Source organism: Saccoglossus kowalevskii, chromosome 15, assembly GCF_978046115.1.
Source record: "Saccoglossus kowalevskii chromosome 15, keSacKowa6.1, whole genome shotgun sequence".
NCBI classification, from domain to species: domain Eukaryota; kingdom Metazoa; phylum Hemichordata; class Enteropneusta; family Harrimaniidae; genus Saccoglossus; species Saccoglossus kowalevskii.
The window spans coordinates 1,617,542-1,636,478 of NC_140655.1; the positions used below are offsets into that span (position 1 = coordinate 1,617,542).

Here is an 18,937-nt window from a genome sequence, read left to right on the forward strand (position 1 = left end):
CTGTTTAAGTTTAACACATCCTGTTGAGTTCAGATAAATGGATTTTATGATGTTGTAGAATTTACCTGTAATACCACTTTGGATAAGTTGCCAGATGGAATCAAAGGCTTTCTGGAAGTCCTTTTGTTGCTTAGGTATTTTGAGGACAAATAAATGGTCTTTGATTCTACAGTTTGGCATGAAATTTAATGCAATATAATATGATTTAATGAGAGATTGATTACAGCGCCAAATGGCAACAAAAAATGTTTGCTTTCAGTGACAGGATCATAAGCGATTGTGCTTCTGCAAAAACAAAGGCAAAGTGTGTGAACGTAACATAAACATAACGCACATTCAAGTAAGACATTCAAATGCATCTGTATAACGCTTTCGAAAATGTTCACAAATGCTTCAAATCTATTGTTTTCGATGTTCGATGTATAATGAGGCACATTTCAGATGGCGGAAATTGGTGATATTTTTTACTTACGGTGTAACTTTTGGCAACAGTGACAAATGTATAATATTGTATTTTGATACTAAATAATTACTTATAGTCACTATGACAACACATATTATACAAATATTTAAGAATACAATAATCAGAAATTATTCATGGCTAATACAAAAGATAATGTGTGATATTGCTAGTAGCAATGTTGGAGCATGTATGTGCAATTGAATTGGCTTGAAAATGAGGAAAGTGAGAAAGAGGATGAGTGTGAAAAGAAGAGACCTGTTTGAGCTGCAAAGAGCAGTGTGTGTACTTCAGGGCAAATATGAGCATCAAATGAATTGCTTTGCTAAATTACTGACTCAAAATATATCTAAAACTAGTTGCCAATATCAATTATTTATAGATTTTTTTAAACGTACCGGTACAATGTAGTATAACATTTTGTATTTATTTTCGGGTTTATGTCAAATTTGCGAAATCTTGTACGTATGTATTTGGAATGGCGTTGCCCCAGACTGTTTCCATTGAGTGTTCTAAAGGAAACAAGATATATCGGAATACTAGTATTAGATTTGTTGTAAATGAAAACGATTACGTAAGAAAAATTACTACAAAGTTTTACGTATTTTAGTCCCTATATTTAATCATGGCTAGTACGTCCATGATTTAATGTAGCCAGACCAGTCCCCCACGTGGTGGAATGACCTTACCAACGACAAAAAAGTGTTACTCACCTTGACTTGCGTTCGCTGGGTGTTCATTCCAGCATCTGTCACCATAGCGACAATGCCCCTGAGCATAAAACCTACAAATAGCCATATTCATGTAACTCAGTCCACATTCGTCGCGCAGCTTTGTAACATTTCCGGTTACTGTATAAATAAAACAAAAGCAATTAATATACAAACGATTGATGGCGTTGTCCTACCTGAGGGTGGGTGGACTGTTCGCTGAACTGTGCGTCAGATCACGTGACCAGGCTGGGCGCGTAGAGGCGGGGACCAGCCAAGGTAGACTGGAGGTAAACTGCTGGTAGACTCGTACGTTGTCCCGTGAGCCCTTGCGTACACGCCCTTCATAGGCACTTGGCTGGTCCCCGCCTCTACGCACATGCTCACGCCCAGCCGGGTCACGTGATCTGACGCACAGTTCAGCGAACATAGGCACATGTGACAAGGTACGAGTCTAACGGATGCGTAACTCGAATATACAGTGAAGGATGTAAAGCTGTGGTCGTTATAAATGTTTTATAGTTATACATATTTATAAATCATAATAGACGTTAGAAGTCTGTGTCATGTGAAGGCTTGCGCGCGCATTTTGAACGGAGACAATTTTGAGCTGCTGATCTGTATTAACATTTTTTTTTATAAATATGTTTCTAAACTAGGATTCATGCTCCTCATTGTCATGCAATATAAATGTTTTACAATTCAAATGATTGTTGAGAATCCAATCAACACGCGTTTAGGTTACATTTCGCTAAATCGGCCAGTGACTGAAGGAAGCCCGCAGTGGGTAATTTACTGTATCAAATGACTACCATAGGAGCTTCAGGAATAAATGTTTTATAAATATTTTATAAATGTACATAAAAGAAATTCCTACCTGCATGGAATGTACATTATCGGCACAACAAACATGTTTCTTTATGAATGCTTATAAATTCCAATGGCAGTTGAATCAAACCAGCCAATGTTAGTCTCAATAGTGTGCTTATTTTACTATTCCGACTAATGAAAACACAACTTTTACACACAGTCGCGCGTATGACCTGTAAATTGCACAATACATTGTTAATGTTGTATGTTATATGATTTCGTCTCCGTTTTCCTTTATCTGCCTACGATCATATAAGTACATACATGTATGTAGCTATGATGATTATAGCCTCATACGTCACTGTTGGGTTTGGAGCACCGCGGAGGGCGCAACTCACGCGACCTCGTCAGGCTTTCATGATTATATATATCTAATCATTTTAGCTGCATGATACATGATATCAAATATCCATTGTCGGTAACATGTCTGTAGTTAATTGGTCGTAGCTAGAATACTACTAAAGGTAGATAAAATAAAACTGATCCTCTAGCCTACAGCATTATCAACGTCCTATGCATTTCACTCACGGTGTTTTCAATACTAGTAGTCAGAATAGTAAAAAAAAGGCACAATAGCGACATTGGCCGCCAGGTAATCTCCTGGACAAACATTGGTACGAAATATACACATATTGTTATAGTAGTATGCTTTGTAACTTTCAGAGGATTTATTAATGCTAATACTATATCTACTACAGGTATATTTGCTGTACATTCCAATTTATACAAATATCTATATATCCATGCTTCGTTCATAGCGCCCTCTAAGTTTTATTTCATGATTATTGAACAATTTATTGAAAATTGCTGATGATATTTGTTAATAAGATCCATTTTCGACTTTTTGTCAGGATGACCTATTGACTTCTGTCAAGGTGACCTTATCTGACATTTGTCCAGGTTTCATAATTTGAAATCTGTCACGGTGAACTATTTAGTATTTGTTCAAGGTGAACTATTTAGTATTTGTTCAAGGTGAACTTTTTAGTATTTGTTCAAGGTTAACTATTTAGTATTTGTTCAAGGTGAACTATTTAGTATTTGTTCAAGGTGAACTTTTTGACAACATGAATATTCAGTATTTGCGTTAAAGTTATCTGAATATATTGACTCAATTCACACATCTTAACGAAAAATAAAATATATAACAGAAATTAATTATTGTTCATGGTTATCAAGATGGCGCTGACAAAAAGAACTAGAAATTCGTCCATTTTGAACGTTATCCACCGGTATGTAAATAACGATGCAATGTCAGTAAAATTCAGGCAAAATAATACATCAGCGTATTTGTTGCCAGAAGTCATACATCATTTTACACATAATAATCGATTAGAAATAATACAAAGGTACATGTACAAATGTCAAAAATAAAACGAATCATATAAAATGACAGTTCACTATTTCGTAAATACATGTACGTAAATTTGAACGGATGTAGTGTCTTGTTTGAAAACAATAATGGCGATCTCTTCTTTTTTGAGGCATCCATGTAATGAATTTAGAAAGTTTAACTACCATCTCATCATACACTCGATCACTTTCATACTACTTGCCTTTATCTTGCATTGCTAACAATGTTCATTTAAAAATATTTGTTTCCCAAATAATAATTGACAATTATTTAGTAACAAAATATCTTTTTTAATTTAAGAATAAATATGCCAATGATGGTGTTTTATTAACCCTTGCTATGACATGCCGGTAGGCTGATTGGCGATCCGCTCGATTTCCTGGCGTTGCCAATGAAAGAACATATTTTTTTCATCAAATTTGTCCACCTTACGCTTTGTCCTAAAAAAACTACGAAGCGTTCACATACATTTATAGAAAGTAATAACAATTAAAATTGACCGATTTGAACAGAAACGACGACGATCAAAAGGTTAAAACTCACAGATTTCATTTCCGGTTAAATCTGAAAGTATGTGCTTGTGCGTTCAGCACTAGAATGACATTACGAAAACACACGAAGCAGGCAAATGCGAGTGCGTCAGCACTAGAATGACATTACGAAAACACACGAAGCAGGTAAATGCGAGTGCGTTCAGCACTAGAATGACATTACGAAAACACACGAAGCAGGTAAATGCGAGTGCGTTCAGCACTAGAATGACATTACGAAAACACACGAAGCAGGTAAATGCGAGTGCGTCAGCACTAGAATGACATTACGAAAACACACGAAGCAGGTAAATGCGAGTGCGTTCAGCACTAGAATGACATTACGAAAACACACGAAGCAGGTAAATGCGAGTGCGTCAGCACTAGAATGACATTACGAAAACACACGAAGCAGGTAAATGCGAGTGCGTTCAGCACTAGAATGACATTACGAAAACACACGAAGCAGATAAATGCGAGTGTGTCAGCACTAGAATGACATTACGAAAACACACGAAGCAGGTAAATGCGAGTGCGTTCAGCACTAGAATGACATTACGAAAACACACGAAGCAGGTAAATGCGAGTGCGTTCAGCACTAGAATGACATTACGAAAACACACGAAGCAGGTAAATGCGAGTGCGTTCAGCACTAGAATGACATTACGAAAACACACGAAGCAGGTAAATGCGAGTGCGTTCAGCACTAGAATGACATTACGAAAACACACGAAGCAGGTAAATGCGAGTGCGTTCAGCACTAGAATGACATTACGAAAACACACGAAGCAGGTAAATGCGAGTGCGTTCAGCACTAGAATGACATTACGAAAACACACGAAGCAGGTAAATGCGAGTGCGTTCAGCACTAGAATGACATTACGAAAACACACGAAGCAGGCAAATGCGAGTGCGTCAGCACTAGAATGACATTACGAAAACACACGAAGCAGATAAATGCGAGTGCGTTCAGCACTAGAATGACATTACGAAAACACACGAAGCAGGTAAATGCGAGTGCGTTCAGCACTAGAATGACATTACGAAAACACACGAAGCAGATAAATGCGAGTGCGTCAGCACTAGAATGACATTACGAAAACACACGAAGCAGGCAAATACGAGTGCGTTCAGCACTAGAATGACATTACGAAAACACACGAAGCAGGCAAATGCGAGTGCGTTCAGCACTAGAATGACATTACGAAAACACACGAAGCAGGTAAATGCGAGTGCGTTCAGCACTAGAATGACATTACGAAAACACACGAAGCAGATAAATGCGAGTGCGTCAGCACTAGAATGACATTACGAAAACACACGAAGCAGGCAAATGCGAGTGCGTTCAGCACTAGAATGACATTACGAAATCACACGAAGCAGATAAATGCGAGTGCGTTCAGCACTAGAATGACATTACGAAAACACACGAAGCAGATAAATGCGAGTGCGTTCAGCACTAGAATGACATTACGAAAACACACGAAGCAGGTAAATACGAGTGCGTTCAGCACTAGAATGACATTACGAAAACACACGAAGCAGGCAAATGCGAGTGCGTTCAGCACTAGAATGACATTACGAAAACACACGAAGCAGGTAAATGCGAGTGCGTTCAGCACTAGAATGACATTACGAAAACACACGAAGCAGATAAATGCGAGTGCGTCAGCACTAGAATGACATTACGAAAACACACGAAGTAGGCAAATGCGAGTGCGCTCAGCACTAGAATGACATTACGAAAACACACGACTCGGAAGCAGGCAAATGCGAGTGCGTTCAGCACTAGAATGACATTGCGAAAACACACGAAGCAGGTAAATGCGAGTGCGTTCGAAAATCCTCGGGTAAACGTGTGCCAATAAACTACCAGCAAGGTTTGACCCGTAGAGTACATTACTAAAAAGCGGTGGTCGTCACGCCGCGTCCTGTTCGATATGATGGGACTATAGCAACCATGGAGCTAAAAAAAAGAAGGAGAGTGAACTCCCTTTGATGCTATTGTTACCATGACTTCTGCCGACTATTTTTTTAGCTCCATGTAGCAACGTACACAACGCGTGTAAAATACATTGTTTGTTTACATGAAGTTCGAACACGCGCTGCGCGACGACCACCGCCCTTTAAAGTCAATAGTATGCAGTGGCACGCATCCTATTGAGTAATTCACAATTCACACCTACAATAATAGGAGTTACTAGTTTTTTTAGTCAGTTTTAAGGTAGCGAGAAGGTTTTGTGACGTTTTTAAATAAAACAGTCTCTGTCTGTTGTCTCGTTCAGAACAGTAATTTAGGTTATATATATCAAAAGACTAAGTATAGAGGTGCAAGTTCGCACAAACTGGACAAACATTGTTTACATAATTATCACGTGACATCAAAAATGGCGAACCTTGTAAAAATGACTAAGTCCGCGATTGCGAGAGAACACTGCGGAATTTCCAGGTGAAATTTACGTCATGCATTGTCCGTAATCAAGTCCATTGAAATGCGTCTCCGATAATCAAAATACCTATTATTCCGATTTCTATGCAGGTTTTTTTTTTTTTGTCCCCAAATTATTTCATACTTGACACCTTTAACAGACTATTATTCTGTGACAAAGCATTTTCTTTAAAAACCCAGACATATTTCGCACCATCATTATCTTTTGAACGATAACTGCGAGTTTGAATGTCCTAGTCCGAACGCACTTGATTTGGCGGCGGTCCCAATGAGTCGTTCTCGATCAAAACTTCAACTCGAGAAAAACGCGAAAAACAGTTTTGGTTAATAAAACACTGTAGATTTGCTGCATTATTATAAATATACACTAAAAATGGCCAAACATATTAACCACTGATATCATAGAACTCATAAAGAGTGTCAGATAATAAATAATTTCAAGCTCGAGCGTGAAAAATGAAGAAAACTGCTGGCATTTGAGTCCGTACTCCAGGAACGTTCGGGTTTTCCATTGTTATGCAAACGAACAACGATGGATAATCCTCTGACAAACATTACTGTCCCACTGTACACGCTGACAGTTTACAAACAAGCTAATCCTTCAAGTGTCTCTGATAAGACATCTAATAAAACGGTTTTCATGGTGAAACAAAATGGCCGATGTTTGAAAAAAAATTGCTGTGTCAGAGTGCGACACTGAGTGGCAGATTTTTCTTTGCCTCGTCTGTCAACGCTTTCTTTCTTTTCTTCGCCATTGCGTTAGAAAAAAAATGTATTAGTAAAATAGAATATTGACTTGGAAAATAAAACGATTTAAAAGAAAGTTGTGCAAACTTACAGTACTCCTTTCGCACAACCTCCCGCCCGCTTCCGCTTTCCAATCACCTTTTTCTCTCGCTTTTGCGACCGCTTGTTGAATTCCACCGGAAAATTTCCGCTTTTTTTCGACTGCGCAAACCCCGAAATATCACCGCCCACTTGCTCGCTCGCGCGCATTTAAAATTCGGACTAACAGAATAATTTCCGAGGTTCACATTGTCTTATAATTGTCTTTCTGTTTTTTTATAGATGTTGAACAGTTGACAAAAGTTCAAATACTTTTTGTTTTAACTATATATAATTATATGCACGCAACCTGACCCTTTGACCTCGATTTGGCTTGGACTGAATATTTTATTTTAAACAATATTCTGACGTGAAATATCAAATGTATTTCAACACAAGTACGACATGGTTGTCTGGGGTTTCTTTCCTGATTGTTGAGTCTTCGCAATGTGTTTTGTATAATTATTGTTGTTTTCCCCCCGATGCTGAAGGACCGTAAAGCTAAATGGCAGTTACATGCATGAGCTGAGTGAAAGAAAATATTTCTAAGCCTAAAATAAAACCTAATATTACACCTCTTTGTGTATTTGTTAATGCTACATATGTTTGTCATGACAGTATGTTTGTAAATATCTAGAAAAATCTCGTCTTTCGTTGGTAATTTCGATTGTTTGTTTGGAATGTCACAGAGCTAGAGTTGTTCGCGGTGAAACAACCGCATTGAAAACGATGCAACTTAAACTAGCCATTTCTTACCTTGAAATAAAAAAAATAAAAATTCGAAGAGCATCGGGGAAAATATTAATAATCATCCTTGTCAATCGCTTGCTTTATTTTATTCGAATCCATGCAATTCACGATTTTTTTTTTACATTTGTTGGCAACTTCCGCGCTAAAAAAGATTGGAAATGTGGGTGTGGTTATTTTGCAAAGTCCTGTTGATAATACGGACAAATATGGTTCTGTGACCCAGGTCGTGCTCCGATCAGTTGACTCTCAGCCAATCAATGATGTTGTAACAAAGCATATTTGACGCTAATTGAAGGGTCGTCGTACAATCCAACCGCCCATTTTTTGTGGGAACACTTTTGCGGTACGTATACGGTATAGACCGAGCTCATTCAATGATCGTGACTTAATTTTAAAAATTGAATGTCAAATTTTACCAGACAAGGACCGATGTGGATTCGGTATCGTTATTTTTGGAATAAATCACTAACATTTCCTCGTTTCTCTGCTCTGTCAAAAGGAGTTACCTAGGCTTTTTTCACGTAACTGTCTCATTAAAATAAAAAAAAAAATATTACATCTAGAACAAGCACCAAAAACACGTAACAAGAGGTCCCAGTTCAGTTGCTTTCACGATACAAGTGTAATACAATTATTAGATTTGAAGTGTCGTTCAGAATGTAATAATAGTTAATACTAGTTGTATGTTCACACTTTACTATCAAAACCACCATTTCGACCACCCATGTGCCAGTTTTCAGTGTTTGGGCGAGCGGTCAATGTTTTCAATGAGCGAGCGAGCGAAAAAAAAACGCGATTAAAATGCGGTCGGTTTCCGGTCGGACAAGACCGCGTGGTCGGAAATTAAGCAATAAGCGGTCGATGAAAAAGCGGAAGGTTGGGCGAAATGAGTACTGTATGACCATGTTTCTCCGACGAAGTCTCGACTGACAATAATGCTGACAATGGACGTTAGATAAACACGCATTGTTTGCAACTGGAAGCTTATCACCCGTTATATCAGAATCGTCAACAACAGAGTATACAGATAAGATGTTATCATTTAAACCCTTTCAAAGATAAACATTATGCAAATATCCACGAAACGCCAGTTGTAGTCTTTTCTGCTAGTGTTTTAAAACACTAATTTGAGCAACGTTATTTCGCAATTTCGATCTTTTGTAAACCTGGGATGATGTATCAAGGTCTAAAGTAACCGTTTTATCAATTTTTGAAAAATCAAGAAAAAAGTGAAAATTTCCCTTCTCGCTACCTTAACCAATGAATTCGAGTGTAAATAACGATTTAGACTAGATTAACATAACGATAAACAAAATAGTGACTGTGGGCGAACGAGATATGTCAGAGGTTTTTACTCCAAGATTTGTAGGGAAAATACATTTAGCGCGAAGATACTCAAAAATCTTTTGGCTATCGAGTTGCAACGGTTAGCCATTTTTTTTTTATCAGAGTATACCACCTAAGTAGTGTGAAAATATGAACAAAATCGGCCCAACCAAAAACAATCACGGAAGAGTTAAAGCCGGGGAGTCGTCACCTGCGCATGCGTCAGATGGGCATAGCGTGTCATTGTTTACAAACAAGCATCTACCCATGAGCCTTTGCGTTTATAGCGTGTGTTGTTATCGTCGCTTGGGACTCAATTCCCGCGCGTGCGCAGGTGACGACCATCCCTCTTTAAAAAAGTTACTCCAATTTCGAAGTCACATTTTTCAGCAATGACAAAAATATCAAAAAAGAGAGTAAATTGAAGCTTAGTAGAATGAGATATGTCCGAAGTTTGGCGCGAAGGTATTCAAAAATAATTGCTTGCTGTTTCCATGGCAACCAAGGGCCATCTTTGTTTCTCGGAATTTAGAGTGAAGGCGTGACCTGCATATTAAGTTTGAATTAAATCGGCCCAGTCAAATGAGGATTGACACATATAAACCTAGTTTAAACCTAATTTAAACCTAGTGGAAATTTTGATTTAGCAAAAGAAAAATTATATAAAAAGGCATCGAAAACTTTTTTCTATATTAAGAAATTAATTACTACATCAACTAATATAAGTATACCAACTTGGATAAACATGTTTGACCATGTAATTCGACCCATTCTGACTTATGGATGTGAGATTTGGGGTTCAGAAAAATACACAGACAGAAGTCACCCAGAAATGCTCAACCTTAAAATGTCTAAAATGTTACTACATCATGTTAATCAGACGTCAACAAACTTAGCGGTGCGTGGTGAACTGGGCAGGCAACCAATATCAGTCTTTATAAATAAAATGATGATTAGATATTGGCATAATATTTTCAATACCAAAAACACATCCTAATAAATGATGCAATTACAATGCAATATTAATAATCAGCTAAAATGGGCAAAATCAGTGCAGGAAATAATAGGAAGTGAAATAAATGGATTTTGGAGTAGAGGTAAACAAAAATATACAACAAATAAGTAGCCAAATAGAAAAGAATTATATTGAATTATGGAAAAAACAAATAACCTCAAAAAAATCATCATCAGGTGAAAATAATAAATTAAGAACTTGTAAAATTCAAAAATGAATTCAAAATGGAACAGTATTTAACACGAATTAAAGACCCCCACTATAGAAAAAGTATCTGTAAATTCAGGATAAGTGACCATGGTCTAATGATAGAGAAGAGTAGGCATGTTAGACAAAAAATAAAGTTTGAAGAAAGGGTATGAAAAAAGTGTGATACGGATGCAGTGGAGGATGGATTCCATTTCCTGATTGATTGTCCAAGTCATAAAAATGCAAGATGTAAGCTGTTTGGAAAAAATTGCTTATATACATCCATATTTTACATTGATGAAACCAGATGACAAGTTCATATACATTATGAGCAATGTAGATAAGGAACTTGCGAACTATATTAGAAAATGTGGTGCATTTTAAATATATATATCAATATTTCCTAATTTTAAATATGTATTTATTTAAACTACATATTTATTTCTTCCTTTTTTAATTTTAATTATTAGTTTAGCACTTGGCTGTATGTTCTCTTCAAACAGAATGATGTCAATAAAGTATTATTACCATTATTATAAATGACAATCCCAGTAGAGCAGATCGTCAATAATTTATCATAAATTATGATGAGTTGGCTTATACCATTTAGGTACCATCCACCATTACAACAATCTTCGTACTGCAGTGTTCAACATGAGTTGGCTGTATGAAATACACTGTTTATACAGAATTATGCGAAAAATTAAATATAGCAAATTCATGGATTGAACTTAGTTTGAACGTATCTTTCTAAATTATTTTTCATGCTGCATTTACTAAACCTTTTTTTTTCATACGTTTTCAGTCATGTTACTTTTTTCAGTAATGAACAACCCCTCCCAAAATCTGATGGTCCATCCCTTTATTGTATTCGCTGGAATACTTAGTAATTTGTGTTCCAAATGAAGTTGTCGCTGTATGTGTATCATAATTTAATTCATGATTTTATCGTTTTCCAACTCAGTCAGTCGTACATGTGATTGGCCAGATTGTGGCAATGTTATGTAAATTTAGGTCAAAAGGTCATACTGTGTAAACGTCACCAGCACCCGCCAGTCATCTTGGGCAACAGCACTACCAACCATCATTCCTCGAAGTATTTCCGTTTTCATGTCATCATAAAAAAACAACAATCATACCATGAGCTCCTTGTGCGATATGTTATCCTTTCTCGCAAGTTTGATGGTAAGTTGACGTTCACTATCTAAATTGTTTATGCTTACAGCCGATGATGTTTTCATGACCGTGATGTCGCATATCGTTGTCACTATACGGGCGTTACTCCTTATCTTCGTTTGACCTACCGGTAATTAATCGTGATTTTAACAACATTGAGTTAATCTGATTACGCAATTACACGAACATATAATTTAAGTTTAATTCATTTGTTTCTACTGTTGTTGTCCTATCTCTTGTTTGGCGTGATTACAGAGACAAAGAGATTCGCGTTCGACGGTTCAAATGGGATTATTTTCCCGCGTCTTTCCGGCATTGTGGTTCCACGACTCAACCGGTCCTCGTCAGGCGTGACGATGATCGCGTTTTTAGTCATGGATTTTCACCTGTTTTTCTCAGCTGATATCTCCTATCTAACATGACTGTGTACTATCGCTCAGTTTGTTTTCATTTGTTTTACTTGTGACCAACTTGTCCAATTTTGACTCGAAGTTTTATCTTCCTGGTACGAAATAATTGACTGAGTAAACTCCCTCGTCACTGTACACTGGTCTAATGTACTGAACACACCGAAGTTTACTTTAGTAAATACTGCAAGTAAAATGTCCAATTGGGGACCTTTGAACTGTTAAAGTGTTTACTTCATAGCTGTGGTGTGCAGCTATATCTTTTCTTAAGTCAATATTTAGTCTTTGTGACAGTGTTATACCTATGACATCTTTGTTCGTAGGGTGAACTATTTTCTTCTTTAGGAACTGTAATATATATGACGATTGATCCACCATGTGTAAATTTTTGTTCTTTTTCATTCATTTTCAAAAACTTGGCCTGAATCCAAAACAAAGAATTCAAAGTTTAAAACAAGCATTCTTAATCTAGCCATTGAAAAGAGAAGGCATACTAATCCAATAAATTGATGTCAATGTTCACTTCAAGAAATAGAAGATTAGATGTATGTCCCAAATATCTATCACTTCATTAATTATTGTCAAGTAATATTTCCCATTAAATAGAAAATTATTATCAAATCTGTAGGAGAATTTATATTATAAACAAATGAAAAAATGACAAGTATTCTTATCCACAATTACACTCATTATTCTTGCTTCATATATAGTAATAGAAAAATGTGTATTTTTAATTATTATTAAATTATATTATTACAGCAGGTGCAAACAAGATTCATACAGACAAGTCCCTATTAATGTTGCAATAACCTTATCCACTTTCCCAGACTGTTGAAGGACCGTAAATAAGATTCATAAAGAAATTTTACAACTTCCTTTGTAAAGTCACAATAATGTTGCAATATCCTTGATAATCAAAACAAAATTGACACTTTCTCTGTTGGTGGGCTTATCTATTTCATTGCTGTTTTTCTGTACAAATCTTGTTTGTGTTTGCTGTAAGTAATATCTCTGTTTTTGATTGGATAACTGTTTGAGCCTGATCTACAAAGCTTCCAGTTGTGTAATTTTTGAATTTCTGAATAAACCTACCAATACTAGATTGGATCATGATAAATGTTATGTCTGTATCTATCTATTTTCATCTGACCAAAAATTATTCTATTAATTTGCACACAAGAAAAAATAATTTCCATTTGGATTCTATTAATTCATGTTCTTGAAAAATTATTATCGTGATGCAAGAGTGATGTTTTATAGGACAAGGCAAGTTCTGGCTTCAAAACATTGTATAGGGCGATCTTATAACCAATAATTGAATATACAGGTAGCCTAAATACAATAGTCATAACAGGGGTTGCAAGATATCAAAATATTGGCGTCAGTGTTCTCATCAGGTGAGAATGTTCTAAAATGTGTGTCACAAACAGTTGAGATGTTTCCATTAAAAAAAAAAGACTGCATTCTCAGATAAGCCAAAAATACATTTTAATGTAATAATATGAAATGTTATTTTTTTTTTTTTTTTGATAAATGAAAGTGAAAAAAATGAAGCTTTGGTTGAGTAGGAAATATCAGTTGTGTAAATTGTTCATGCTATTCACAGGGGAGTAGTTTACTTGTTTTTGAGTTGTTAAAATTTTATTACTCAGTCGCAATTATAATAGCGTAAAAATATCAGTTTGTAGATTTGTAAAATTCACTCATTTTCATCATTAGCAAATGTCTGTTTTTAGTCGCATGCACGACTCGATGTGAAATGATATCTGCCATGTTTGTTTCATGCATAAATTAGTTGAAACTGCGTAATTTTACCTAATAGGTAAACCAATCAGAATGCTCGGTGGTGGCAAACATATTCACACTTGTCACAATTTCACATTGTGTTGTACTTTTTGTGCCAGGAAAAACTGAAATGTTTTAAAATGTTCTAATTAGAACATTTATCGCTCATTTCAGAAACTTTGATCTACATGTACACCACAAGATCTGCCGAAACATCCATTGCTACGATTTTGGATGAGTGGCTTATCGGACAAATACAGAAATAGTTTTTATGATATTTTTGACTTTGTCGACACAGCAGAGCTGTTCATATTACTGATTGTCCGTTCTCGTCGTCAACTTTACAATTTCAACTTCTTCTTTGAAACCGCAAATCAGAATGTTTACAAATTTGGTATGCAAGTACCTTCAGGGGTTGAAGAATACGGTGGTCTGAGGTCTGGGATTCATAAATTACTTTGACGGACCTCCGGATTAAAAGCACTAAAAGTCTGTCGAACCATTGATTTTATAGATAAAAAATAATAAAGGTGTCTGCATATAACAATTTAATCTAAAAACAGTCCTAATATTCGTAGTCTCGAAACTGAGTTTATTACGTGGAACGTAGTAACGTCCTTCGTTTTCTTACGCAGACTGTAATTGGTCAATAATATAGAGCGCGGAAACATCAATGATGTCGGACTACTTTGTGCGTGACAGCATACAATGAATCTTGTACGCGCAAACATTATTTGTGTACAGCAGCCATGAGTAACTGTTTGTTTGATTTTGGGTTTAGTCAAACTAAAAAACTAATGTGAGTGATGCCCATGAGACAGAAGAAGTTCTGTCTAAAAAACAGAAGTACAGTCAAACCTGTCTATAGCGGCCACCCAAGGGACTTTGAAATTTTGGCCTTTATAGACAGGTGGCCTTTCTATACAGGTTCACTAATTTATTCATGAATATTAATTAGGCACTGAATGTATTAAAACGGATCTCGCAACCCCATTTGAAACACTATTACACTACTGTGCACAGTATCCAAACACTTTATTACAAATGAAAATGTTGATTTTAAATTGTATTATGTCAACTAAAATCATTTCACAAAAAATCGATCATTGCACAATAATGAGTAGTATGAAAATTATTTGAAGATTTGTAATTGTACAGTAAAGTTGATGTTCAGCAGCAGTTTGAGTCTCATTTCCTACTAAAGAAATCACTCAGCTTGCTTTGCTTAGCTATTCTGAATTTCTTTGTTTCTTTAAATATCTATTATGTCTGGTAACTGTTCTAATAAATCGGAATGTTTCTGGGCTATAGCAAATTCTTTCAAGGAGAAGGAAGAGGGACAGTTAGCAGTGCTTTATTGATCCCTACAACGTTAGGTATACGGAAAGAACACTTATCTATTGTATCCTTCCAGTTACATGTTTGTGACAACTTGAAAGTTTCCTCCCAAATCACAATTCCCTAAACATTTCGTTCATTTTTTTTCAAAAATTTTCTCGACCTACCTCACTTACGAAATGGTTGATCCCTAATCAAAACATTACTTTGCGCAATCGAAATCTGTGCGACTTCCATGTTATTGTACTGGTGCAACAATAGGAACATGTGAAATATGCCTGGTGGCTTTGGCCAGCCATGGAGGTAATAATGGGCCGGCGAACTGGGGTCAATTTAACATCATTGTTAAAAGCATCTATTGTTACATGTACCGAGGCAGTAGCGAACGAAAAAAAATTGTTGAACGAATTTAGTTTAGACAACGAGACGATACCGCACACACATTCCCTCGCAGTGATCGATACACACTAACGCAGGGCTAACGGAAACGACTCTTCTTTTTGACCCGAGTTATCATAACCCCGGAAGAACAAGAACGCACATGCGCAAGGCTAATTAGCATAATTTATTTGGATGGATAAACTGGCATGGCCGTTGCGTTGATTTTTTTACTTTTTGCTATCAGTTCCAGTTACATGCGTATTTATCGGTATTTATAGGAGTTCAAAGTGAATAAATATCGATACTAAGAAATAAGTGAGCTGTTATGTTTTTTTTGTTGGTAATCAATTCGATCGGGGATTTACCGTCGGCATTCCGATTCACCCCAGCCACATGCATAGGGACCCTGACTGTGTCCTGGCGACTCACAACTTTTGCGGGTCGTCATCGTTGTGATTGCTCGATTCATTAATTGAACAAAATTGTAAGTTATTCCAATGGTATACATATTTCAACAAAACATTAATGACAGCATGTTTTTTTATCAAGACACTTTCAAATTCGTAATTATGTTTTTGGCGTTCCATAGCCATCGGTACGGTGTGCTTGCCGTGGTAAACTGAATTATAAACAAGAATAAAACATAATTGCCGAAGCCATTGGTTGAATGAAAGGTGTGAAAACGTGCTAACTTTGTCCTTTGTGAGCTTATTAGTTGTCTGAGGTGGAAGGCAGTAGTCTGCAAGACATCCGGGAACTATGTCCGTTATATGCAGTTCAACTGTTCACTGCGGCCGCTGAAGCGTGGCCGTTGGCCGCGTTAGGCAGGTGGCCGCTGTAAACAGGGTACTTTACATGTAAAATTCGTAGGGACTGTTCGGTTGTGACCGCTATAGGCAGGTGGCCGCTATATCCAGGTGGCCGTTAACACAGGTTTGACTGTACAATGTGACATCAAGTCATAGTGAACCAGAGAAACTCGCGAACTTGACGAAGGACAAGAAATATGATCATGAGAAACGTGTTCAGACATTCAAGTCACATTGGACAACTGAATTTCCTTGGGTACGCTACGATGAAGTTATGAATACTACATGTATGTTCTGTGAATATTGCCAAACTTAGTGAAAGGAACGACTAATTTGAAACTCGATCCGCTACGATTTCACGATGTCACCAACGAACACTTATCCTGTAGCCGACAGTTCTTGAGAGATAAAGATGGCCAAGCAGCAACGCCAGTGTCACAGTAAAATGTATTTGAAACTCGTATCGTCGAATCCTTCACGCGAATGGGTAAAGAAAACCAAGACCGAATAAGATATTTATTCAACACCGCATATGCGGTCGCCAAAGCAGGAAAGCCTTTTTCTGACTTCAAATTTATTTGTGGTATTCAAAAGAAAAATGGATTAAAGCTTGGAGAAAATTATGTTAATAGTCATGGCTGTACGGAATTTATGGAACACATTGCTTCAACATTAAGAAAGGACATTTCCAAAGAAATTGAGACAGTGAATTTTATCAGTGTTCTTGGCGACGGTAGTACCGACAAATCAATTATTGAACAGGAAATTATCTATGTGCGCTATGTTGGGCCACGTACCAAGTTACCTGTCACCCGCGAGGTTGCGATTACATCGGTAGAAAATGCCACATCACAGGGGGTTTTTGATGCCTTGACGAATGGATTATCAAGTGTTGATTTAAATTTGGACAATCTCAACCCTGATAGGGAGAAAAAAACATCTCTTATATCATCAAACTTTGATGGTGCCTCCGTGAATATGGGAAAGAAGACGGGTGTCGTCACGAAAATAAAAGACGTTGTCTCGTCATCTATTGGTATTCATTGTGTGGCGCACAAGTTGGAATTGGCGATTTTGGACGCTTGTAAAACTGAAACAAATATCAGACTTCGAGGCCACGTTAAAGGGGATATTTCATTTTTACCACTATTCTCTGAAACGTCGACGTGAACTTAAAGGGGAGCAGAGGTGTGGCTTTTGACACTCTGTACATGAAATTTGAGATCTATGAATGAATTCTGTCGATAAAAACAACTTGTATGTGCTGCGAAATGCCCTAAATATTGGGTATAAAACGGGTTGTGAAGCAGACGACAAACGTTCGCTTTTCCTGGTGTCATTTCGCCTCTAGAGGGCCAGTCAAATGAAGTCATCAGTGAACAATGATAATTGAACCCATTCATGCTAGTACGTCAATCCCATAGAAATGCTACTATGAAACGATTCATGTTAAGTTTCTCGAAATCCCAAATAAAAAATCACATTGTTGTTGCGAGAAATCGGCAGAAGAACTAACCTGAAAATGAAGACACGTACAGCGCTCTTGCTATAGTAAACAGTGAGTAAATAAATATTGTTTGAGTTAAAACTAAATGAGAAATATGCTAATATCACTTGAACCACAGTACTCATTTTGCCCAACTTCCCACTCAGATCTCAGATTTCATGTACAGAGTGTCAAAAGCCACACCTCTGCTCCCCTTTAAGGAGATTGCCAATATATTTGAGACGGACTTAGCACATTTCTTGTCAGTCAAACAAGTTCGCTGGTTGGCAAGCAAAGAACGCGCAGTGAAGTCATATTAGCGGTAAACAGTTGTAAAACACTTAGAACAAAATTATACTGCTGGTAATCGAGCCGATGATGCAAACCGCGCAATGGGTTATTTAAAGGCGATTAGATCATCATCTTTCTTGAAGATGCTCTATTTTTTGTTAGATTTTCTTCCAATTATTGTAAATTTGTCAAGGGTATTTCAGCAAGACATGTTGTTAATTATTGAACTTCTTGATAAAATTGAGCAAACTATTATGAAGTTAAATGCTCTGAAAACTGTTCCTGGTACGAATATGAATATTTTATTGACTGCTGAACTCATGAACAATACAGTAGTCAAGTCATATTTCAGTGAATCAGAAAGAGAGACAATAATTAATGATTGGTTAAACTTGAAGTTTTATTGCAAAACACACAAGTCACAGACACTTTTAGATGTATACACAATAATCATCCAGAGTGCAAATGATGTTATTAGTGCACCAGTTGAGAAATTATTGGAATATATGTTAACAGTATCACTTAGTACTAGTGCTTGTAAGGTAGGTTTTTCTAATGTGAATGTTATAAAAACTGAACTCAGAACTAGACTAAATCATAACAATTTTCAGAACCAATTATTTGTCATGTCTGAAGGACCTGCTTTAGCTGATTATAATCCTTACCCAGCAATTGTTGAATGGTTGTTATCTTCGTCAACTTCAAGGCATATATCAGGACATAAGTTATCTCAACCTAAAACTGATGAACATGCTCCATTACCTGAGATTGTATCAGAAAAGTAAC

The 18,937-nt window shown here is 36.7% G+C and overlaps 2 protein-coding genes across 2 annotated transcripts in view; one reads left to right on the forward strand and one right to left on the reverse strand.

Annotated features, from left to right (window-relative positions):
• LOC100376317 (uncharacterized) overlaps positions 1–1,304 on the reverse strand; it is a 32,037-nt gene extending 30,733 nt beyond the window's left edge. Inside the window, exon 1 of the mRNA XM_006816204.3 lies at positions 1,174–1,304. Coding sequence (XP_006816267.3) covers positions 1,174–1,264 — 91 coding nt within the window. The 5' untranslated portion in view covers positions 1,265–1,304. The remainder of the gene's footprint in view (positions 1–1,173) is intronic.
• A 10,217-nt stretch (positions 1,305–11,521) lies between these two features.
• LOC100376163 (uncharacterized) overlaps positions 11,522–18,937 on the forward strand; it is a 51,466-nt gene continuing 44,050 nt past the window's right edge. The window contains exon 1 of the mRNA XM_006816203.3: positions 11,522–11,663. Within this exon, the coding sequence (XP_006816266.1) occupies positions 11,619–11,663 (45 nt within the window). The 5' untranslated portion in view covers positions 11,522–11,618. The remainder of the gene's footprint in view (positions 11,664–18,937) is intronic.